Source organism: Erinaceus europaeus, chromosome 13 (genome assembly GCF_950295315.1).
Source record: "Erinaceus europaeus chromosome 13, mEriEur2.1, whole genome shotgun sequence".
Lineage (NCBI taxonomy): Eukaryota > Metazoa > Chordata > Mammalia > Eulipotyphla > Erinaceidae > Erinaceus > Erinaceus europaeus.
The window spans coordinates 86,501,847-86,527,223 of record NC_080174.1 but is presented as its reverse complement, the minus strand read 5'-3'; the positions used below and the strand labels follow the sequence as shown (position 1 = coordinate 86,527,223).

Sequence of the window (25,377 nt, the reverse complement as noted above, 5' to 3'; positions counted from 1 at the left end):
CTAGTATTCCTTTACCTAGATAAGAATATATTTTTGTACATAGAGAGATATGAAGTGTAATATTCATGGTCTGGGAGGTGGTGCAGTGTATAAAGTATTGGACTCTCTGTCTGTCTGTCTGGTTTTCTCTCTCTCTCTCTCTCTCCCTCTCTCCCTCCCTCTGTCTCTCTCTCTCTTTTAACCAGAGCACTGCTCAGCTCTGGCTTATGGTGGTGCAGGGGGTTTGAACCTGGGACTTTGAATATTTTTTTCTTTAATCATTATCTGTTGGATAAAGACAGTCAGAAATTGAGAGGGAAGGGGGTGATAGAGAGGGAGAGAGACGGAGAGACACCTGCAGCCCTGCTTTACCACTTGTGAAGCTTTCCCCCTGCAGGTGGGGACCAGAGGCTTAAACTTGGGTCCTTCCGCACTGTAACATGTGCGCTCAACCAGGTGTGCCTCCACCTGGCCCCGAACCTGGGACTTTGGAGCCTCAGGCATGAGAATCTCAAGTTTGCATAATCATTATGCTGTCCACCCCCAAGCATTGGACTCTCAAGCATGAGCTCCCATGGAAATCCCCAGCCACATATGTACCAGAATAATGTCTGGTTCTCTTTATCTCTCTTTTCCCCACTCTCTCATTAATACATAAATAAATAAAATCTGAAAGGAAGGAGGGAAGAGGTGGTACTCCTATGTCAACTAGCTTGTGCATTATTATTTCCCTAGTAAAGATATGGCATGAAAAAAGAATATATTCTTACAATTTTCATACCTATTTAAAATTAAATGTTAGGGGAGTCGGGCGGTAGCACAGCGGGTTAAGTGCAGGTGGCACAAAGCACAAGGACCGATGTAAGGATCCGGGTTCGAGCCCCTGACTCCCCACCTGCAGGGGAGTTGCTTTACAAGAGGTGAAGCAGGTCTGCAGGTGTCTATCTGCCTCTCCCCCTCTCTGTCTTCCCCTCCTCTCTGCATTTCTGTCCAATCCAGCAATGACAACATCAGTAACAAGAATAATAGCTGCAACAATAAAACAAGGGCAACAAAAGGGAATAAAAAAATAAATATTAAAAAAAAATCTTTTAAAAAATTAAGTGTTCATTCTTTTCACTAAGTTATTAATGTGTTGCTCCTGTTTTTCAGCTCTGACTTGGCATTTGACCTGGAAGGATATGTTTTTATTCTGATAAATGATGCCCTGACAGCAGCGAATGGTGCATACGTGAAACAGAAATTAGATTCAAAAGTAGGTAACCATCCAAAGTTTCTTTAACAGATGCTTATTGATGTTAGGAATGGTGACGTTGACTCATCAGGGTGAAAAGCAAGAATGAAGAAAGATTCTTAGGAGGGATAGAAGGACATGGAGGGGGAGTCGGCAGTAGCGCACGGGTTAAGCGCACGTGGCACAATGCCAGGCTAGCTTCGAGGGTGGGAGACAGACGACCTGGGACTCATGGCTGAGCTGGGAAGCAGTATCTCTTTATTCATGTAGAACGCAGCACAATCTAAGCCAAGCTATCTAAACTATCTATAATCACAATCCTGTCCATATATATATATACATATACATATACATATACATATACATATACATATACATATACTCGCCAAGTAGGGTGGAAACAGGATGTGACGTAGAGAGGGTGGAGCGAAAAGAGACTGGTTCAAATCAGGGTGACTACGAGAGGGGGCGGATCAAAAAGACATGGTGAACCAGTGGGGATTAAACCAATGCCCTGCAGGCAGGGTGGTGCTTAGTTAACAGTGGTTATGTAAGTAGAATACAGTGTTAAGCAGGGGGGATTAAACCAATGAAACAGAAGGGGTCTTAGAAGCATACCAACAGTGCAAAGCACAAGGACCCGCATAAGGATCCCAGTTCGAGCCCGGGCTCCCCACCTGCAGGGGAGTCGCTTCACAGGCGGTGAAGCAGGTCTGCAGGTGTCTGTCTTTCTCTCCCCCTCTCTGTCTTCCCTCTCCTCTCTCCATTTCTCTCTGACCTATCCAACAACGACAACATCAATAACAACAACAGTAACCACAACAATAAAACAACAGCAAGGGCAACAAAAAGGAAAATAAATAAATAAATAAATAAAATAAAAAGAAAGGCATGGAGGAACTCTGAAGGTGGAAAGTGCTATTTTGGTGCTCATTTCAGAGACATTATTGTTTGAATTATTAACTAGTAAGCAATTCAGTTTCATTGTTGACTTTTCTGGAAGAATTGAGGTGAATATTAACGTTGAACAGGGTAGGAAAAGTAAGGGCTTTTTTATTATTTGCTTTATTTTATTGGGGGGAGGGTTAGTACTATAGGGGTAGTAAGAGAAAAGTATTATGGGGAGGTGGTAGCATAATGGTTAGGCAAAGAGACTGTCATGCCTAGCTGTCAGAGCCTCTGAAGCCCCATGTTCAATCTGCCGCACTGCCATAAGCCAGAGCTGAGCAGTGCTCTGGGGAAAAAAAGAGAGAGAGAGAAAGAAAGAGAAAAGTGTCATGACTATGCTGTAAAGAACTTGATGGGGAAGAACTTGGTAGGAAAAAAATATGGCAAGGACCGGCATAAAAGATCCTAGTTCGAGCCCCCAGCTCCCCACCTGCAGGGGAGTCACTTCACAGATGGTGAAGCAGGTCTGCAGGTGTCTGTCTTTCTCTCCCCCTCTCTGTCTTCCCCTCTTCTCCATTTCTGTCTGTCCTATCCAACAATGACAACATCAGTAATAACTACAACAGTAAAACAACAAGGGAAACAAAAAGGAATAAATAAATAAATATAAAAAAAATTAAAAAATAAAATAAATACAGGGACTGAGCGGTGGCACACCTGGTTGAGCGCACATGTTACAGTACACAAGGACCCGGGTTCGAACCCCTGGTCCCCACCTTCAGGGAGAAAGCTTCACAAGTGGTGAAGCAGGGCTGCAGGTGTCTCTCTGTCTCTCTCCCCCTCTATCACCCCCTTCCCTCTCAATTTCTGGCTGTTTCTAGCCAACATATAAGTAAAGATTAAAAAAAAATTTTTTTAAAGAAAGAAATATGCAGAAACCCTTCAGGAGATTTGAGTAGATGTGATATGGAAAGGGACTGCAAAATAGGATGGACTTTGGGTATCTGTCCTATAAATAATTGGGAATCTGGGGACGTAAGGATCTCTCTCAGCTAACATTTAGTTCATTGATTTATTTCTTTTTATTTTTTATTAGTGATTTAATAGTGATTGTACACTAACAAGTATAATTTAAGATAACAGGTACAATTCCCACCACTAAAGTTCCATGTCCCATCCCCTCCATTGGAAGCTTCCCAATTCTTCATCCCTCTGGGAATATGGACCAAAATTCTTTTTTTTTTTTAATTTTTTAAATTATATTTATTTATTTTCCCTTTTGTTGCCCTTATTTTCTTTTTATTGTTGTTGTTGATGTCATTGTTGGATAGGACAGAGAAATGGAGAGAGGAGGGGAAGACAGAGGGAGAGATAAAGACAGACACCTGCAGACTTGCTTCACCGCCTGTGAAGCAGCCGGGGGCTCAAATTGGGATCCTTACTCCAGTCCTTGCGCTTTGTGCCACACGCACTTTAACCATTGCGCTACCGCCTGACTCCCTGGACCAAAATTCTGAAAGAGATGCAGAAGGTGGGAGTTCTGGCTTCTGTAATTGCTTCTCTGCTGGACACGGGCATTGGCAGGTGGATCCACACCCCCAGCCTGTTTCTATCTTTTCCTAGTGGAGGAGGGCTCTGGGGAGGGGAGGTTCCAGGGCATATTGGTAAGGTCGTCTGCACAAGGAAGTGTTAACCTGTGTTTTGAACTTAAGTCCCCATTTTCTCCACCTCAGCTTGCAGCATGAACAGAAGGGTTTAAAAATACTTATTGCAAACTACTCTAAATTTCATTTTTAGATTATGTTAGATGATCAACATACTTTTTTTTTTTTTTGCCTCCAGGGTTATTGCTGGGACTCAGTGCCTGCACCATGAATCCACTGCTCCTGGAGGCCATTTTTCCCCCTTTTATTGCCCTTGTTGTAGCAATGTTGTGGTTATTATTGTTGTTGTTGTTGATGGAATTCGTTGTTGGATAGGACAGAGAGAAATGGAGAGAGGAGGGGAAGACGGAGAGAGGAGGGGAAGACGGAAAGGGGGAGAGAAAGATAGACACCTGCAGACCTCCTTCACCGCCTGTGAAGCGACTCCCCTGCAGGTGGGGAGCCGGGGGCTCGAACCGGGATCCTTCCGCTGCTCCTTGTGCTTAGTGCCACCTGCACTTAACCCGCTGCGCTACCGCCCGACTCCCCTTGCGATCTATTCGATATGAGAGCCTCATGAGGTGGCTGTTAAGAGCACTTCCCTGGGTAGCTGATGTATTTTTACCTCATTGTGATCTCTCCTGTCAGCGGCTTTTATCTTACTTTCCTATCCATGTTTCTCTTTTCTTAGATGACCATATCCGTTTCATGGTTAATCCATTTGATTATGTGCACTACATTCCTGAAACCACTTCAGATTCTTTTTTTTTTTCTTTCTTAATTCAGATCATAAGTAAATGCAATACTTGACAGTAATGCTAATGTCAAGTGGGTATTGTCTTGGCCAGGGAGACTTCATTCATTGTCTTGATAAACATCCATAGAATGCATGACCATTACAGTCATTTTTCTGACAACACTTCAGTTTTATTAGTGATTTAATATTGGTTTGAAAGAAAACGAATACAACTCCACAGCAGAGTTCTGTGTCCCCATTCCCTCCACTGGAAACCTCAGTGGCTTTCCCAAGGTCACAGAGACGGGTTGACTATTACCTCTATATCTTGTCTATTTTTTTTTTTCTTTTCCCTCCAGGGTTATTGCTGGGCTCGGTCCCTCACCATGAATCCACCGCTCCTAGAGGCCATTTTCCCCCTTTTGTTGCCCTTGTTGTTGTAGCCTCATTGTGGTTATTATTATTGCCATTGTTGATGTTGTTCGTTGTTGGATAGAACAGAGAGAAATGGAGAGGGAGAGAAAGACAGACACCTGCAGACCTGCTTCACCGCCTGTGAAATGACTCCCCTGCAGGTGGGGAGCCCGGGGCTCGAACCGGGATCCTTACGCCGGTCCTTGTGCTTTTTTTTTCCCTCTTCTTTCTCTCTCTAATAACATTTTTATATTTAATATTCTTGCAAAACTAGAGATAGTAGGTATTTTCCCTACAGATTTTCTTCAAATATGCACTTATGTTTTGCCTTCCATTTATTTCCATTAACAACATTGCATTTTCTTTTAATTTCTTTATTGGGGGATGAATGGTTTACAGTCAACAGTAAATACAATAGTTTGTACATGCATAACATTTCCCAGTTTCCCATTTAACAATACAACCCCCACCAGGTCCTCCTCTGCCATCCTGTTCCAGGACCTGAATCCTCCCCACCCCCAGAATCTTTTACTTTGGTGCAAGACACCAAAACAACATTGCATTTTAACATTCGCTACTATTTAATTTTTCTATATTTTTGAAATAGAGAATTTGAAATGAGCTAGAGAATAGAAAGTAAAGGGATATATATATATTTCTCCTTCAACCCATTCATTGCTTTGGTATAATACTAGTAATAGCCTCATCTGACCAACAGTTCCAACTGTCTAAAACAATATTATCTGATAGAGCATCCTGTGGTGATTAAAAAAAAAAAAAAACCCACTTCCCAACCACATGTGACTGGATAAATGGTTTCATAAAACTTGATAAGTTACTACTGGCACAAGTGAGGAACTGAATTAGTAGTCTGTTGTATTTATAATTAAATCAAAATAGCTGGGGCCCAGTGGTGATATACCCAGAAGTGCACGTTTCCATGCGTGAATCTCGTAAATGGTAAGAGACTCCTTCAGAGTTCTAAAGAGCCCAAGTTACCTTGATGACTTCTGTTTTAGCTCCACCTGCTTGCTCAAGGAATCGATCTCAGATACATTTAAAAATCTTTTTTTTTCTTCTTCTTCTTCTTCTTTTTAAGTTATCCCTTTTGCTTTGAAAGCCTAGGTTCTTAGTATCTGCAAAACTGACTTGAGAGTAATGGGTAACATAGACGGTGGGGGAGGTGGGAGGAAATATGTTTGTAAGGGGCGTGTGTGGTGGTGTGCGTAGCGGCTTATCTTTCTGCTAGAACCAAATGAAACACCTCGTTATTTCTCATCCTAGGAGCTGGGGAAATACGGTCTGCTCTACTACAATGCGCTGTTCATGATCCTGCCTACGTTGGCCATTGCATATTTCACCGGGGATGCACAAAAGGTGGGTCTTCCTAATTATGGTTTAGTGGCTTATATTTTTGAATTGGATTATTATTGATGATCTGTACATAAGACTTTGTCATTGTTAAAAAAAGGAAACACACTTACTAAGTGAACAAAGGCTGAGGATTTTCTTTTTAGCTGGTTTATGTCATGCTAACCTTTTTTTCTTGGCATTAGTACTAAAATTAGTCAGAATAGCCCTGCCACTGTCAAAATAGTGCATGCTGACCAGCAGCGGCCTTCTCTTCTGTGCCAGAAGAGTAGAGAGAAGGGAGTTTGGCATTTCTGCTAACTTACAAAATAAAAACAGCAGCGGAGACTATACTTGAGAAATCAAGAATTCTCAAATAGTAGAATTCATCAAACCTAAATAAAGTGGTGACTTTTCCAGAAGCTCTCTACTTTGTATAAAGTTATCACCCTGTCTGTTTATCCCTAAGAGGATCTCATCACTGTGTAGCGACTTCACTACATAGAGTAAACTAATGTGATGATTTGCTTAGTTTATGTGAAGGCTTAGCTAAACACAACTAGCAAAACAAATCTGGAGGACTTTCCCCCAAACCATCCTGAATTCACAGCAGAAAATTGACACCCTTTTGTTAGAATTCATAAAATAATTAAAAGCTAAATAGCAATTTTGAATTCTGCTAAGGATTTCTGTACCAGGAATCCTTTTTTTTTTTTAAATTTTATTTCCCCCCCAGGATTCTTTTAAACAATCCCCCTGGCTGGTTGTTTCATCACAACACATTTGTTGGTTACTTACTGTAGTGTCCGCGACACTTCCTGCAGGTCAGTGAAATGAAAAGGGTTTTGAAAGCTGTTGAGACTTTGTTTTTTGAGGCCAAGGTAGGAGGAGACTGCTTTGTTTTTGTTTTAGGGAGTCGGGCCTTAGCCCAGCGAGCACAAGGACTGGAGTAAGGATCCCGGTTCGAGCCCCCGGCTCCCTACCTGCGGGGGGGGGGGGGGTTTGCTTCACAGGCGGTGAAGCAGGTCTGTAGGTGTCTGTCTTTCTCTCCCCCTTCTCTGTCTTCCCCTCCTCTCTCCATTTCTCTGTGTCCTATCCATCAATAACAACGATACAAAACATCAATAACAACAACAGTAATAACTACAACAATAAAACAACCAAGGCAACAAAAGGAATAAATAAATATATTTAAAAGCTTTTTATATTATTAGTAGTAATTCTTTCATTTAAAAAAAAAATTGAGCATGCATAACAGTTACTTGGCTGCCAGTAGGTTAGAAAATAGAAAGTAACCCCAACAACCCTGGGTCCGTACTCTCAGAGGGATAGAGAATGGGAAAGCTAGCAGGGGAGGGGATGGGATATGGAGATTGGGTGGTGGGAATTGTGTGGAGTTGGACCCCTCTTATCCTATGGTTTTGTTAACGTCTCCTTTCTTAAATAAAAAAAAAGAAAATAGAAAGTAGGGATTGGATTGCTTCTGTAAAAACATTGAATGAGTATTTTGCGGTAGTGAAAAAAAGGGAGAGAAACCAAGATTTGGATCTCTATTACCTACTGTTCTTTTTTTTTAGCTGTAATATATATATATATATATATATATATATATATATATATATATGTAATATGTAGACCTTATAACAGTTCTAGAACATGTGAATTAACCCTGTTTTGCCAATGTTTCAGTATAATGTCAGGGTGGCTGTGGAACTTGGCCAAGATCGTAATGTCACTGGTTAGCAGAGTCGGGATTTAAGCCCAGCTCTGGCTCTGTGATGCTTTATTTTTGATAACACATTCTGTTTGCCTCGTGCTGACTTTGGCAGAAATTCCCCTTCCTCATACAGGCAAAAAATATACAGTAATCAACTTTCTTAGGGTAGTGTCTGTTTACGTAATTAAATATTTACATATACAAAGATACACAAGTATGTATTTAGTAACCTTGCTTTTTAAAAATTGAGATATGTTAAGCGCACGTGGCGCAAAGCGCAAGGACCAGCATAAGGATTTCAGTTCGAGCCCGGGCTCCCCACCTGCAGGGGAGTCGCTTCACAGGCGGTGAAGCAGGTCTGCAGGTGTCTGTCTTTCTCTCCCCCTCTCTGTCTTCCCCTCCTCTCTCCATTTCTCTCTGTCCTATCCAACAACCAACATCAATAATAACTACAACAATAAAATAACTAGGGCAACAAAAGGGAATAAATAAATAGAAAAAAATTGAGATATGGTTGGCATAAAACATGTCAATTTGAAGTGTATAGCATATTGTTTTGATACATTTATACTGAAATACAATCACCATTGTAGCGTCTTTAGCTAACATGCTATCAGGCCACATGATCATCACTTCTTTTGGTGACAGGGATAATTACTGCCTAATCTCTTAGCAGATTAGTGTTTACAGTACAGCTATATTTCTCATGATCACCATCCAGAGAATAAGTAATCTTCTTACATCTTATTTTCTACAATTGACCAGGTACTAATTCACAAAAGTTGTCTCAGTAAATTACTTTTTTTTTAACTGAGGTAACATTGGCTTACTGGTGGTACCAAATCTTGAAACCAATCTGGATATAAGAAAGTTGAAAGAATTAATGCTAAGGTATTCTACAGATTTAGCAAAGGTTTTAATTTATTATTATTATTATTATTATTATTATTCAGGTCTGGCTTAAGATGATACCAGGGACTGAACCTGGGACCTTGCAACCTCAGGCATAAGAATCTTCCGCATAACTGTTATGTATCTCGCATACCCTCAAGATGGAGTTTTTATAACTTGAAACTTTGTCTAGTGTCTTTAACTACTTTAAAAAGCTAACCAAGGAAGGTGTTTCTTCTTTTAACCAGAAGCTATATATGCCATGTTATAGCATGATTAGTGGGTATTTATTTATTATATTTTAGATGGAAAAACAGAGGCAGAGAGTGAGTATGAGACCACACCACTGAACTTCCTTCATTGTGGTAAGGGTTAGATCACACACACATGGCAAAGCAACACACTATGTTCATACGCATTTTAGAGTTCAGTAACACATTCGATTTGAAACACTTCAATATAATTGAGAGGTTTTATTTACATATATTCATAATGAAAAAATATTTGCTACCTATATAAAATTGGCTTTAAAATTTTCTCCTTAGTTTTTCAATCAGAGCAGTAGATTTTGATTTTTTTTTCTATTTTTTGGTTTGTCCCAAGGAAAGTTTCAGGCAAAGATCAAAATAGCTTATTTTGATTTGTTTATTTTATTTTATTTATTTCCCCTTTTGTTGCCCTTGTTGTTTTTATTGTTGTAGTTATTGTTGTTGATGATGTCACTGTTGGATAGGACAGAGAGAAGTGGAGAGAGGAGGGGATGACAGGGGGAGAGGAAGACAGACACCTGCAGACCTGCTTCACCGCCTGTGAAGTGACTCCCCTGCATGTGGGGAGCTGGGGGCTCGAACCGGGATCCTCACGCTGGTCCTTGCCCTTTGCACCATGTGCTCTTACCCCGCTGCGCTACCACCCGGCCCCCCAGAATAGCTTATTTTGAAAGAAGGCTCTGTCTGTTACCTCCTTAACCTGGGGCATCACCGGCCCCACCCAACCCCCAACCCCACTTTCCATAAATTTTATTCTAGGACTGTCTTTTCAGTATGAGTAACAGAGCTGAAGTGGACTCTTTCCCTTCCTTTTCTCTTGCCCTTTCTTACCACGTGTAAATTGACTAGGTTGGATAAGCTGAATTGGCTAGTTCTCTAGGGAGCATCCTTTCCAAGGGTAAGACAGTGTCTGAGGACTCTGTTCTAACAGCTGGAAGTTCCCTAATTCCTGATAACCAGCGCTGAACAAACTGTCCTCACATGCCAAACTCCTGATGTTCCTGACCTCGAACCATTTTGCATGCATTTTCTCTCTGCATTGAGGGAAAAAGTCTCGAACATAAATTCTTAACTAAAAAAATAGTGAGAGAGGGAGTCGGGCGGTAGCACAGTGGGTTAAGTACACGTGGTGCAAAGCTCAAGGACTAGCATATGGATCCAGGTTCGAGCCCCAAACTCCCCACCTGCAGGGGAGTCGCTTCACAAGCAGTGAAGCAAGTTTGCAGGTGTCTTATCTTTCTCTCCCTCTCTGTCATCCCCTCCTCCCTCCATTTCTCTCTGTCCTATCCAACAACGACGACATCAGTAACAATAACAACAATGATAACTACCACAACAATAAAACAAAAGGGAGGAAAAAACAAAAAAAAAAAGGTGTTAGCAGGTATGATAGACTACATTTTGAGTAAAACTGAAAAGGCAGAAGTAAACAGTTCATTGAACACTGAATATCACACATTTGTGCTGGACTGCGTGCACCTACTACGTGTGCATTTTTTTCTGTATACACATTTCCAATCAGTCGTGGATGTTGTTCGGTTGAATTTAGAGATTCAGAACTTAAAGGTGGGGAGACTGAGTTACATGAGAGGCATTTCAGCTGAAAGTGGGAACTACCTCTAACCTCCTTACTGTTTTCTGTTTTTGTTTTTGTTTTTTAATTTTTTAAAAATATTTATTTATTTTCCCTTTTATTGCCCTTGCTTTTTATTGTTGTTGTAGTTATTATTGATGTCGTTGTTGGATAGGACAGAGAGAAATGGAGAGAAGAGGGGGAGACAGAGAGGGGGAGAGAAAGATAGACACCTGCAGACCTGCTTTACAGCCTGTGAAGCGACGCCCCTGCAGATGGGGAGCCGGGGGCTCAAACCCGGATCCTTTTGTTGGTCCTGCGCTTTGTGCCACGTGCGTTAACCCACTGCGCCACCTGGCCCGACTCCCTTCTGTTTTTTTTTTTTTTTTCTTTTTCTTCTTTTCCTCCAGGGTTATTGCTGGGCTCGGTGCCTGCACTGCTGTTGGACGCTCTTTTTTCCTTTTGTTGCCCTTGTTGTTATTGTTGTTGCTGCTGTTGGATAGGACAGAGAGAAATCAATAGAGGACAGACAGACAGAGGAGGGAGAGAAAGACGCCCGCAGACCTGCTTCACTGCTTGTGAAGCGACACCCCTGCAGGTGGGGAGCCGCGGGCTTGAACTGGGATCCTCACACCGGTTTAAAAAATTATTTAAAAAATAAATAATAATTTATTTCAAAAATAAATAATGAATTAATATTTTTAAATAATTTATTTAAAAACCAAGTAAATATTTTAAATATATAAAAGATATGTATTAATTTTACTTATTATTATTTTTCTAATATTTATTTATTCCCTTGTGTTGCCCTTGTTGTTTTATTGTTGTAGTTATTATTATTATTGATGTCATCATTGTTGGATAGGACAGAGAGGACTGGAGAGAGGAGGGGAAGACAGAGAGGGGGAGAGAAAGACAGACACCTGCAGACCTGCTTCACCGTCTGTGAAGCGACTCCCCTGCAGGTGGGGAGCTGGGATCCTTACTTGGGCCATGCTGGAAATCACAGAACCAGTATATTCAGTGTTAGTTTTTAAAATGTGTCTCCTTACTTTATAACGCTCCTGCCATTTAAAGCTTATCATGAATGCCAACTTACTGATAATAGGGGAAAAAAAAAAAAGCATTGAGAGTCGGGCTGTAGCTCAGCGGGTTCAGCGCAGGTGGCACAAAGCACAAGGACCGGCATAAGGATCCCGGTTCGAGCCCTGGCTCCCCACCTGCAGGGGAGTCGCTTCACAGGTGGTGAAGCAGGTCTGCAGGTGTCTCTCTTTCTCTCCCCCTCTCTGTCTTCCCCTCCTCTCTCCATTTCTCTCTGTCCTATCCAACAACGACGACATCAATAACTACAACAATAAAACAACAAGGGCAACAAAAGGGAATAAATAAATAAATATAAAATTTAAAAAAAAAGCATTTAACACAGATCAAGGCAGAACAGGCGTGAATTAGCTGATGATTTTCCAGTGCGTCAGTGACAGCGGACTGTTTAGACTTGTTGCTTGCTGCCTCCACAAGGGAGATCTTTAGTACAAAGACACTGCTTCTCAAAGCTGCAGAAATCGGAGCTTGGCTTTTTGGCAGAATTCCCTGCTAGGTGTGTTCTCTCTGAGGTATAGAACAGACCCCTTGCTGTAAGTCTTACAAGGCCAGTACTGTAGGCAGTGGAAAAATGCTATAAAGTCTTCCTTATATCACTGGTTAACTTGTAAGGCTCAGAGGAATTTTACAGGAAAAGTTGCTGTGCAAACTGTCTACTTGGAGGTGTCTTAAGCGTTGCTGTCTGAATAGTAATAAATAATAATGGTGTTGGTTAGTCTGTTCAGAATTAAGAGCTTGTTTTGGACTCACTCTGTGAACTTTCTTTTTCTTTTCTCATTTTATTTTATTTTAATAACAGAGTGATGGAGAGAGATCAAGCACTGCTCAGCTCTGGCATATTGAGGTATAGGGGATTGAACTTGGGACCTTAGAGCCTCAGGCAGGAAAGTCGTTTACCATAACCGGTCTGCTATTTCCCAGCTTGATTAGACTGACTTTCTAATACTGAATTCTCTCTCTGTACAGATGGGTCCCTTTTACTTTCTGGGGCTATATGTTCCCTTATGTAAACCAGTTACTCTTTGGTTGTAAGTGACTGGCTCTTTCTCTTTGCCTGTATATTGTTTGGTAAATTTATATTTTAAGCCTATATATATATATATATATATATATATATACTTTATTTTTTATTATTACTTATTTTCCCTTTTGTTGCCATTGTTGTTGTAGTTACTATTGATGTTGTTGATGATGTCACTGTTGTTGGATAGGACGGAGAGAAATGGAGAGAGGAGGGGAAGACAGGGGGGGAAAAAGACAGACACCTGCAGACCTGCTTCACCGCTTGTGTAGCGACTCCCCTGCAGGTGGGGAGCCAGGGGCTCGAACCGGTTTCCTTACGCGGGTCCTTGCACTTTGCGTCATGTGCGCTTAACCTGCTGCGCTACCGCCCGACTCCCCTAAGCCATGTTAAAGGATATACCTTTGTAAAGTAAGAGCAGGCGCACCTATTTATGAACTGGAGTGTAGAGTTTCGCCATGATACAGAGATTTCACATAGGTGATAGTGTAGTGAGTGAGGTAGTGAATATATTTGGGTACTGGTTCCCTGTCTGAGCTGGGAACAAGGGACAGAGAAAGAGAAATTGTGGCAAATGGTTCCCATACTATATTACATTATGGCTTTATCATAGTAAAATAGTATCATGTAATATGATATTACTATTGATTGTATAGTCTTCCGTAAGTTTCTTCTTCTGAATGAATGATTAGTTAGAAATAAAGCAAATAGTGTCATTTGCAATAGACTTGACACTGCGAAATGCTTAGGAAAAGATTTACTTAAGTCTGTCAGTATTTCTGCACTGAAAGTTGCAAGAGCAAATCTGAGACAATTTAAAGATCTGAATAAATGATTGTTATTGTGCAGACGTGCATGAATTGAAAGACTTGTCATTGCTAACTCGTTAGTTCCGCCCCAGTTGGTCTATAGATTGAATACAGTGCTACAGCACAATTTTTACAGTAAACCTTGATAAGCTGACTTTAACAGTTACGTGGGGTTGAAAAGCAGAATAGTCCCATCAATTTTGAAAAAGAACATTAGAGGACTTTTCTTACTTGATTTCAATATATTTATTTACCTTTATTAAGATAGTGGATTAAGGGCAGACAGACAAATTGGTGGAACACAACAGAGAGTCTTAGAATAATAGATTGTGGCTAATTTGTCTTTGTCTTAAGTATCCAAATAAATTAATGAGGAAAGAGAAATCTCTCCAACTAAGGATGATCAAATATTGCCAACACAGTATAGAGAAGTGGATGCTAGGGAGTCCGGCGGTAGCACAGCGGGTTAAGCGCACATGACAGCAAAGCGCAAGGATCGGCATAAGGATCCTGGTTCGAGTCCCCGGCTCCCCACCTGCAGGGGAGTCGCTTCACAGGTGGTGAAGCAGGTCTGCAGGTGTCTATCTTTCTCTCCCCTTTCTGTCTTCCCCTCCTCTCTCCATTTCTCTCTGTTCTATCTAACAACGACGACATCAATAACAATAATAACCACAACAAGAATGAAAAAAAAACAACATGGGCAACAAAAAAGGGGAAAAAACAGAAAAGTGGACGGTCATGTGGATCTGGGGGGAATATAGAATGCTCTAAGTACTTTGTGTTGTTGTTGTCATCGTTTGTGCTTTCCTGCTCTAGGATAACTTTTTTCCCCCCTAGAGAAAGGGAATGTGAGAGACTCTAGCACTGGAGATTCTTCCAGTGTGCCAGGGACTGGAGCTACAGCTATATATTTTTTTTTAAGATTTTTCTTTTTGTGCTTATTCAAGGATGGGGGGGAGAACACTGCTCTGGCACATGTACCAGAAACAGACATGCAAGTCTTATACTCTCCCCAGTAAGCCATTTTCCCCCGGTATGATGTAGCTACTTTGGAGAACAATCTGCCAGTTTCTTACGAAGTTCAAATCACATCAACTGAAAGAACCAGCCATCCCATCTTCTATTTACTCAAGAGAAATAAAAATTTGTTCACTAGAAGATTTGCATTTACAGGTTTATTCCATGGAAGCACGACAAATAAATGGCCAGTGACCGGCAGCTAGATCAGTTGTGGTGTATTATGTAGTCAGCAGTGCAAGTAAATGAGTGAGTCATTGAGAAACACAACAGCACGACTACCTCTCAAACACGTTACGCCAAGAAGAGGAAACCAGGACTAAAAGAGCAGGTATCACACAGTTACATCCACTGTGTGTGTGAGACCGTTGAATGCCAAACTGCAGAAACTGGAAGTGGGCCAGAGGTTCCCAGAGTGACCCTCCTGTAAGGAGGGAATTAACTGTGAAGGGGCAGTGAGGAACTTTCTGGATTGTCTTTTTTTTTTCCTTCTAGCTTGATTGAGACATAATTGACACACCGTCTAAGTTTAAACTGCGCATTATTGAAGAAATGATTACCACAGTAGGCCCATCTAACACTTCTGTCACTTCACAGTTGTTCTTTCTTTTTTTTATTTATTTCTTTCTCTCTTTCTTTCTTTCTTTCTTTTAATTTTTTATTTATAAAAAGGAGACATTGACAAAACCATAGGGTAAGAGGGGTGTACAGGTTCACACAATTCCCACCGCCACACCTCCGTATCCCATCCCCTCCCCTGATAGCTTTCCTATTCTTTATCCCTCTGGGAGTATGGACCCAGGGTCATTGTGGGGTGCAGAAGGTGGAAGGTCTGGCTTCTGTAGTTGCTTCCCTGCTGAACATGGGCGTTGACAGGTGGATCCATACTCCCAGCCTGTCTCTCTCTTTCCCTAGTGGGGAAGGGCTCTGGGGGAAGCAGAGCTCCAGGACACATTGGTGGGGTTCTGTGTCCAGCGAAGTCTGGTCACATCCTGCTAGCATCTGGAACCTGGTGGCTGAAAAAGAGAGTTAACATACAAAACCAAACAAATTGTTGAACATCTTTCTTTCTCTCTTACTTCCTTTCTTTTTTCGTGAAGACATTTAAGGTTTACTCCCTTTACTACTTTTCAAGGGTATGATAGAATACTCTTTTTTCCATGATTTATTAGAGATAGAAATCAAGAAGGAAAGGGATGATAGGGAGAGAGAAAGAGGAGGAAACACCTGCAGCACTCTTTCACCTTTCATATTAAGTAGGGGCAGGGGTTTGAACCCTAGTCTGAGTGCATGATGACACTCAATGTATGACAGTATTGTTTGCCAGAGTCATCAGACTATGTTAGATTGCCTGAACTGGCTTACTGTGTAGCTAGACTTTGCTTTGGCCAACACCCTCCCCTACTTCTGTCTTTTCCTCCACCTTCTGGCAATCACCATTCTATTCTCTGCTTCTAAGACTTCAGGTTTTTTTTACATGTCACATGTAAATAAGTTCATACAGTACTTGTCTTCTCTACTTCTGATTTTTCTAACTTCACATTATGCCCTCAAAGGTCATCCATGCTGTTGCAAATTCTTCTTCATGGCTGAACAATATCCCCTTGAGCTTATATACCATATTCTCCCATCTGTGGATAGACACTTAAGTTGTTTCCATATCTGGACTGTTGTGAACAATGCTGCTATGAATATAGTATTGCAAAGAGTGTAGGTTTCATGGTCTGGGAGGTGGCACAATGGATAAAGCCTTGGATTCTCAAGCATGAGGTCCTGAGTTCAACCCCCAAGCAGCACATGTACCAGAGTGATGTCTGGTTCTTTTCTCCTATCTTTCTCTTGAATAAATAATTTTTTTTTAAAGTGTAGGTATCTTTTTGAGAGCCTGATTTTTTTTCCTTTGGGTATATGTTTATGATGTATGTGAGTCTGCTCTAAAATTGGATCCTTTCTTGTATATTACAGGCGATGGATTTTGAAGGCTGGGCCGATACCCTCTTTCTTCTTCAGTTCACCCTTTCCTGTGTGATGGGGTAAGCCTTTGCTGCCTTGAACAGAGAGTTTTCTTTGGGAAATTTGCTAGAGGGTTATTTTGCCTCATTTCTTGATGTCCTACTGTGTCTCTGGAGCGTATCATCTTAGGATAATTAGACCTCCAGATCCAACTATATATCAAGCACAGTCATATTTCAGTATGAATTATCTTATTTCTTCAGTGACCACTTGGCAGATATTGTTGCCTACTCATGAGAGAGCAGGACCAGAATTCAAGTAAACTGTCTTAATTTGCATACTTTTAGTAGTGCAATAGCAACCTTAGAATCTGAACTTATTTAATTCTTTCTTCTCTGTTGTCCTCTCCTTAGAAGGGTATGTATAAAGGATGAGAGTATCTATAAATATTCTTGTTACACCTCCAATTTTTTTCCCCTAATGCATTTCTTTCTCTTTTTAAAAATCTTTCTATTTATTATTGGATAGAGACAAGAGAGAAATTGAGCAGAGAGGGGGAGGGAAAGAGGCAGAGAGACACGTGCAGTCCTATCTCAACTCTCGTGAAACTTTCCCCCTGCAGGTGGGGACCAGGGACTTAAACTGCTGTGTGTGCACTCAACCAGGTGCGCCACTGCCTGGTCCCCTAGTCTCTTTTCTGGCATGACTGGATCTGACACTGGCAAGGCACACAGTGAGTGGGTGTTGTACATTAAGGGACTGAGTCAGGCTCAGAAGCCATAGTGTAAATATGGGGCTTCCAACTCCTTCCGGTTAATTGTGTCTATTTTCCCTTTTTAAAAACAAAAAACTGGGAGTCGGGTGGTGGCGCAGCGGGTTAAGCGCACGTGGCGCAAATCGCCAGGTCCTGCGTAAGGATCCCAGTTCAGGCCCCCAGCTCCCCACCTGCAGGGGAGTCGCTTCACAAGCGGTGAAGCAGGTCTGCAGGTGTCTGTCTTTCTCTCCTCCTCTCTGTCTTCCCCTCCTCTCTCCATTTCTCTCTGTCCTATCCAACAACAACGACATTAATTTATTTATTAATGAGAAAGATGAGAGGAGAGAGAAAGAACCAGACATCACTGTGGCACATGTGCTGCTAGGGATTGAACTCAGGACCTCATGCTTGAGAGTCCAAAGCTTTACCACTGCGCCACCTCCCGGACCACAATTTTATTTTTTGATAGAAGAGAGAAATTAAGAGGGAGGGGGAGGTAGAGACCAAGCACTGCAGCACTGTTTCATTGCTTGTAAAACTGTCCCCCCAGGGGCTTGAACCTGGGTCCTTTTTTTTCTTACCTTATGACTTTATTCATATATATATATACATATATATATATATATGTATATATATATATATATATAGAGAGAGAGGGAGAGAGAGAGAGAGATTTTATTTATTTATTCATGAGAAATGATAGGATAGCAAGAAAGAACAAGGCACCACTCTGGTACATGTGCTGCCGGGGATTGAACTCAGGACCTCATGCTTGAGAGTCCAAAGCCTAATCCACTGTGCTACCTCCCAGACCACTATTTGTGTCTTTTTTTAAAGTTTCTTTATTGGGGGGTTAATGGTTTACAGTCAACAGTAAGATATAATAGTTTGTACACACATAACATTTCCACATAGCAATTCAACCCCAACTAGGTCCTCCTCTGCCATCCTGTTCAGGACCGGAACCATCCCCCCAACACCCCAGAGTCTTTTACTTTGGTGCAAGACACCAACTCCAGTCCAAACTCTGCTGTGTGTTTTCCCTTCTGATCTTGTTTTTCAACTTCTGCCTGTCAGTGAGATCATCCCATATTCATCATTTTGTTTCTGACTCATCTCACTTAACATGATGTCTTCAAGCTCCATTCCAAAAATGGAGTGAAGAAGGTGAATCCACCATTAAGCCTGGGTCCTTATGTATGTATAGTTCTTCTTCTTCTAGCGTTTGCCCTTCTTCCGTAGCCAGTCAACAGCATCAGGTTGAGCCTGATGTAAAGTTTCGAGACCTCCTTTGAATCTGGAGAGGTGGCAGGCGTTGACTATGTGGGTCATAGTCTGTCTGGAGCCGCAGGGGCAGTTCGGGTCATCTCTGGCTCCCCAGCGATGGAACATAGCGGCGCACTGGCCATGGCCTGTTCGATAGCGATTGAGGAGGGCCCAGTCATAACGTGCTAGGTCAAAGCCGGGTTGACGCTCGCAGGGGTCTGTGATGAGGTGTTTGTTCTTTACCTCGGCTGACTGCCAACTCTGTTTCCAAGAGTCTGGAACAGAGAAGTTCAGTGTAGGCGTAGGGGACCAGATTGGGTGACGAGACGTCAAGCGTTGGACAGGGTGGGCGAAGATATCCGCGTATATTGGCAGGTCCGGTCGAGCGTAGACGCGGGAAATGAACTTAGATGATGCCGCATCCCGATGAATATCTGGCGGGGCGATGTTGCTAAGAACTGGCAGCCATGGAACCGGGGTGGAACGGATGGTTCCAGAAATGATCCTCATGGAGGAGTATAATTTGGAATCGACCAAGTGGACATGGGGGCTACGGAACCATCCTGGGGCACAGTATTCTGCAGTGGAATAGCATAATGCCAGAGATGATGATCGTAGTGTGGAAGCGCTCGCGCCCCATGAGGAGCTGGCCAGTCTTGCAATGATGTGATTCCTCACGCCCACCTTTGCTGCAGTTTTTATGAGATGTTTGTGAAGTGACAGAGTGCGATCGAGAGTAACGCCAAGATAGACTGGCTGGGCTTCATGCCGGATTCTCGTATCGCCAAGCTGCACATTAAGCTCACGCAAGGCCAAGGCATGGTCTAGATGGAAAACAGATGATACCATTTTTGCAGTGCTAGGGATTAGTCGCCATTTTTTATAGTATGTATGTATAGTAATACATGCCCTTAACCAGGTGTGCCACCACTCAGCCCCATTTTACTGGGGAGGGTAATTGGTTTACGGAGTAGTTGTCTACCTATGGGCATAATTTCCCAGCTCCGTGTCACAGGCGTCCACAAAATACTGTCATACCCAAACTAAGACCCCAGCAACCCCAACAACCTCTTCCCCATCCAGACCTTCCCCAGCGTCCCTTGCCTTGGTGCAGTGCCCCACCCCCAATCCAAAGATCCACCCTGTACTCTCTCTCTTTTTGGCCCTGCCTCCTAAATTCTAACTATATGTGAGGCCCTCCAGTATTCATCCCTCTCTTCCCAGCTCATCCCATCCAACACTTTTTCTTCAGGTTCCATCCAAGGTGAGGCAGAGATGGGAGTTTCAGAGCTTCTGGTCTCCTATGTAGGTATTTGACAGCCGGCTCTGGTTCAGCAACATTGGTCATACTGCTGTCCTTTCTGCCCTCCCATTCCCTATGTGTTTGATGTATTCTTTTCTTTTTAAAAAAATATTTATTTGTTTATTCCCTTTTGTTGCCCTGGTTGTTTTATTGTTGTAGTTATTATTGTTGTTGGTATTGTTGTCGTCATTGTTAGATAGGACAGAGAGAAATGGAGAGAGGGAGGGGAAGACAGAGAGGAGGAGAGAAAGACAGACACCTGCAGACCTGCTTCACCGCCTGTGAAGCGACTCCCCTGCAGGTGGGAGCCGGGGGCTCGAACCGGGATCCTTACGCCGGTCCCTGCATAAATTCATGCCACATGTGCGTAACCCGCTGTGCTACCACCTGATTCCCTATTTTTTTCTTTTTTTGCCTCCATGGTTATAGCTGGGACTTGGTGGCTGCACTACAAATCCACTGCTCCTGGAGGTTATTTATTCCCCTTTTGTTGCCCTTGTTGTATATTGTTGTTGCTATTATTATTGTTTATCATTGTTGCTATTATTATTGTTGTTGTTAATGTTGTCATTGTTGTTGGATAGGACAGAGAGATGGGGAAGACCGAGGGGGAGAGAAAGACACCCGCAGACCTGCTTCACCGCCTATGAAGTGACCCCCCCCCTGCAGGTGGGGAGACAGGGGGCTCGAAGTGGGATGCTTAATGCTGGTCCTTGCGCATTGTGCCATGTGCACTTCGCGACCTGCTCCTCTGACTTATTCTTTTGCTGTTCTTTGTTTGTGTCTGGTTCTACTCTATTGGTAACTATAGATCACCTCATTTAGAGTTGGGAGTGCCTTTGCTTCTTTCATGTGGGATTCCCTTCAGCAGTTCTTGCAAGGCAGAATTATTGGTAGTGAGTTCCTTCAGCTTCTGTATGTTTGGGAAGATTTTAGTTTCTCCTTTCTTATTTATTTATTTAAGTTTTATTTATTTATTTATTCCCCTTTATTGCCCTTGTTGTTTTATTGTTGTAGTTATTATTGTTGTTTTTGTTGATGTCACTGTTGTTGGATATGACAGGGAGAAATAGAGAGGGGGAGATACAGACACCTGCAGACCTGATTCACCGCGTGTGAAGTGACAACCCCCCCCTCCCCGCAGGTGGGGAGCCAGTGGCTCAAACCAGGATCCTTACACTGGCCCTTGCACTTTGCGCCATGTGTGCTTAACCCACTGCAATACCCAACTCCCTAGTTTCTCCTTTCTATTTGAAGGTTAATTTGGCAGGCTAGAGTATTTGTGGCTGGCAGTTTTTATCTTTTAATACTGTGTATATTGTCATTCCATTTCATTCTTGCCTCTCAAATTTGTGGTGAGAAATCTGATGAAAGCCTGCTAGTTGTACCTCTGTATGTCAGATTCATCCTTTCCCTGTCATCCTGCAATATTTTTTTTCTTGTCCATGCTTTTGCTTTTGGATAGCTATGATGTGTCATGGTGTAGGCCAGTTTGGATCCAGGAATTTGGGAGTCTCATCCATTTCCTGAATGTTTATGTTTTGCATACTTCTCAGGTCTAGAAAATGTCATGCTGTGATTTCTTTGAATATGTTCTCTTGTTTATCTCTGTTCTACACCCTCAGGTATACCAAAAACCCTCACATTGTTTTTTTTTTTCAACTGATTCAAAGAGAATTGCTTCATTTTTCATAAACTTTTCCTCTCCAACAGCTTTGCATTCAGGTTTTTTGTTTGTTTGTTTGTTTGTTTGTTTGTCTCCAGGGTTATTTCAGGGGCTCAGTGCCTGCACCACAAATCTGCTGGTCCTGGTGGCCATATTATTTCTTTCTTTTTTCAATTTTTGTATTACAGAATTACATGTCAACAGGGGTTTGAATCCACACCATTCCCACCATCAGAGTTCTGAATTTTCACTCTCCCCACTGCAATCCACCACAGTTCCCCTAAAGTTTAGACATGGGCCAACCATCTTCTCTAAATGTCCACGTTTATACATAGTTGCCCCTTCTTTTTCTGATTCAATCCTCTCTTCCCCTCTAAGCCACTCATAACATCATAGCTACCTCCATGTGTCCCTCTCCTTTTCCTTCTCTCTCTCTGGGTTCTGATGGAGCTGGAGTGCAGAGTCCTCTTATCTTCATCTTATCACTTCTCCCCCACTGGGAGTGTGGATCAAGGTTGTTTATGGGGAGCAGAAGGTAGGAGTTCTGGTTTCTGTAGCCGCTTCTCCGCTGAGCATGGGCATTGACAGGTCAGTCCTCACCCCCAGTCTCTTTCTATCTTTCCCTAGTGGACCAGAGCTCTGGAAATGTGAGGGTCCAGGACACACTGTTGAGGTTGACTGCCCAGAGAAGTCGGGTGGAGTCATGGTAAAATCTCTAGCTTGGTGTCTGGAAGGTAGCAGGACCTGAGGCTGTGGATTTTTCCAGCTGTAGATTCTGTGTCCAATTCGATCTCTTGTTGTAAACAATAGTTGTATCGGGGAGATCAAAGGTCTGATTGCAGCTACTCCATAAACCATGCCTCCTGGAAGTCCATATTCTTTCCGTTGTTGTTGTGCTGCTGTTGCTGCCACTGAACAGGACAAAGAGAAATGGAGAGAGGAGTGCAAGACAGAGGGGGAGAGAAAGATAGACACCTGCAGACCTGCTTCACCGCCTGTGAAGCGACTCCCCTGCAGGAGGGGAGCCAGGGCTCGAACCGGGATCCTTATGCCGGTCCTTGTGCTTTGCGCCACCTGCGCTTAACCCGCTGTGCTACAGCCCGACTCCCTCTGGCCAGGTTTTTTTTTTTCTCACCTCAGGCTGAGCCGTAAGTCCTGCTCTGTGCCTCTGCCAAAATGGCACCGGCTGCCAATTGCTCTTCCCAGTTCAAACTGTTTTTTGTCTTCAAAGTTTGTCCTGTCGCTCAGTGAATTCTTTCAAATGTTGAGAGGTTCTGTGTGCTACTCATCTGTGTTTTTCTCGTTGCTTTATCTACTTGTCCGGTAGCTGGTACTCCATAGCCAGGCTTCCCAGAAATCCACTTACTTGTCGAGTGAGCCTATATTGAGACTTACTTGTGGATCTCACACTTCCTCCTGGCTCTGAGATTAGCTAGGTGCACGGCTGGGCTCAACGCTGAGCTTTCTCTCTGTGTTAGGTAAATCAGTGAGGAATAGGGTCCAAAAGTCCTCAGGAGGGTCAGAGAAATAGCTCAGGAGCAAAGGGCATGCTTTGGCAGGCGACGTGCCATGGGAACCTCTGGTGCTGTAGTCTCTACAAAAGGAGAGCTCACGCTTACGAGTGACCATCTCGAGGTTTTGATGACAGTAAAGAAAAGTGACCGGTTCAGAGAATGGATGTGTTGCTCTTTAGTTTTTTTATTTTTTTTTTTATTATTTTTATTTATTTATTGGATAGAGACAGTCAGAAACCAAGAGGGAAGGGAGGGATAGAGAGGCTGAGAGACAGAGACACCTGCAGCCCTGCTTCACCACTTGTGAAGCTTTCCCCCTGCAGGTGGGGACTAGGAGCTTGAACCTGGGTCCTTGCACATTGTAACACGTGCGCTCAACCAGCTGTGCCACCACCCGGCCCCGGATGTGTTGCTCTTTAATGAAAATTTTAAAACCTGAATCTGATGTGCAGATAGCTGTTAGGCGGAGAAAGGTCTGGAATGTTTTGTTTCTCTTAGCTAGAGATGGCTATAAAGTTTGCAGTTGGATCTTACCTGAAAAGTGCCTTTTCTGGGTGGTGGTGGGGAATTCTTCCCTTGAATGCAAAATAAAGAAGAAAAGTACAGACATAATTTCTTCCTTCTTCATTACAGGTTTATTCTGATGTACGCCACAGTGCTCTGCACTCAGTATAATTCCGCTCTTACAACTACAATAGTTGGCTGTATTAAGGTGAGTTCACCAAAAATAAATAAACAGGTACTATGATTTTTGGGGTACCTGCTTGATTTGCAGATCGTTCTTCTAGCAAAAGTCGAACTTGGACTTTGAACTCAGTAGTTTTTGTGTCTTTGTGTCCAGTCCTGATCAGCTTGATGAATTACAGTGATGATTTCGGGAACAGTCTTCAAGCACCCAGGGAAGGAGCTCAGTCATTGCTTTCATAGAACTCAGCTCTGAGGAGTGTGGGTAACCAGAATGCATGATCTCAGAACAGAGGATAGATGAGACTTGCTTCTGACAGGACAGATGACCGGCTCAGTGCTGACAGACCCCGACCCTTTAACCTTCAGCGAGGACTGTTCTGGTCTTTGCTGGCTGAGTCCTGGCTGCTTTTGTAGGGTAAGGATGCTTGCCAGAGCTAAGCAAGGGAGTTTTCCTATGTCTGAGCCAAACCTTAAATGACCCACTTGTAAAGGCTGTGTCTGACATTCCCAATGATGTCATTCTTTCCTAATCCATTTTATTTGATGGATGCTCATTTGTCTCAGCCAGGAAAGCCAAGTTGGCTTTGAATATAAAGCCAAGTTGGCTTTGAATATAAAGCTGAAGTTAGTGGATTGCAGCCCAGGGTCTGTTTTATCTGATCTTGTTTCTAGTGCTTTAAGATCAAAGAGGTCGGGAGTCGGGCGGTAGCGCAGCAGGTTAAGCGCAGGTGGCGCAAAAGCGCAAAGACCAGCATAAGGATCCCGGTTCGAGCCCCCAGCTCTTCACCTGCAGGAGAGTCACTTCATAGGTGGTGAAGCAGGTCTGCAGATGTCTATCTTTCTCTCCCCCTCTCTGTCTTCCCCTCCTGTCTACATTTCTCTCTGTCCTATCCAACAACAATGACATAAAGAACTATAACAATAATAACCACAACAACAATGAAAAAGAACAAGGGCAACAAAATGGAAAATCAAATCAATTAATTAATAATAATAATAATAAAAAACAGAAGGTTCTGTGGCTTCAAACCATAGCATTGGAGTGTTTGGTGTGAATTGAATTCTAAATTTGCTATAACAAGTTATTTGTGTGAATTCCCATGAAAACTAGGAACATTCAGTCTGTATTCAAAGACCTGGGCTGAGACAGTTTAAATGTCCTAAACTAGCTCTCAGTCGTTGTGTTTTTGGTTTGTTTATTTTTTTTTTTAAGTGAATGCTTCAAGATCATGAGATAATTAGTATTTTCTTCCATATTCTCATTTGTTGTTCCTGCATTTCTGATTACAATTTTTTCAGATTCTTTACTCACTCCTGTGATTCTTTCCTTAGCTAATGTTTGAATGTTGAACTCGTTATTTTGTGCTTCACCCTCTGGAGGATTTTTAGCTGGACTCTTGTCCTGGTTCGATTCTCCAATATTTTTTCTTGTTGTTTTAACCATTTTATATATTATGTTATGAGTTCCCTTTATCAGTACTTTTCAAATTATTGATCACTATTGCCTGGATTGACTTGTGTCTAAGTAAGTTAATTAAAGGGTTCACAGTGGTGGAAGTTAACAGTTATTTCAATCCCTGAGTTGGAGCTCA

General features: G+C 42.5%; 1 protein-coding gene across 1 annotated transcript in view; it reads left to right on the top strand.

Annotated features, from left to right (window-relative positions):
* Positions 1-25,377, top strand: part of SLC35D1 (solute carrier family 35 member D1) — a 45,579-nt gene that overhangs the window by 8,843 nt on the left and 11,359 nt on the right. The window contains exons 7-10 of the mRNA XM_007528246.3: positions 1,132-1,234; positions 6,179-6,271; positions 16,608-16,675; positions 23,732-23,810. Coding sequence (XP_007528308.1) covers positions 1,132-1,234; positions 6,179-6,271; positions 16,608-16,675; positions 23,732-23,810 — 343 coding nt within the window. The remainder of the gene's footprint in view (positions 1-1,131; positions 1,235-6,178; positions 6,272-16,607; positions 16,676-23,731; positions 23,811-25,377) is intronic.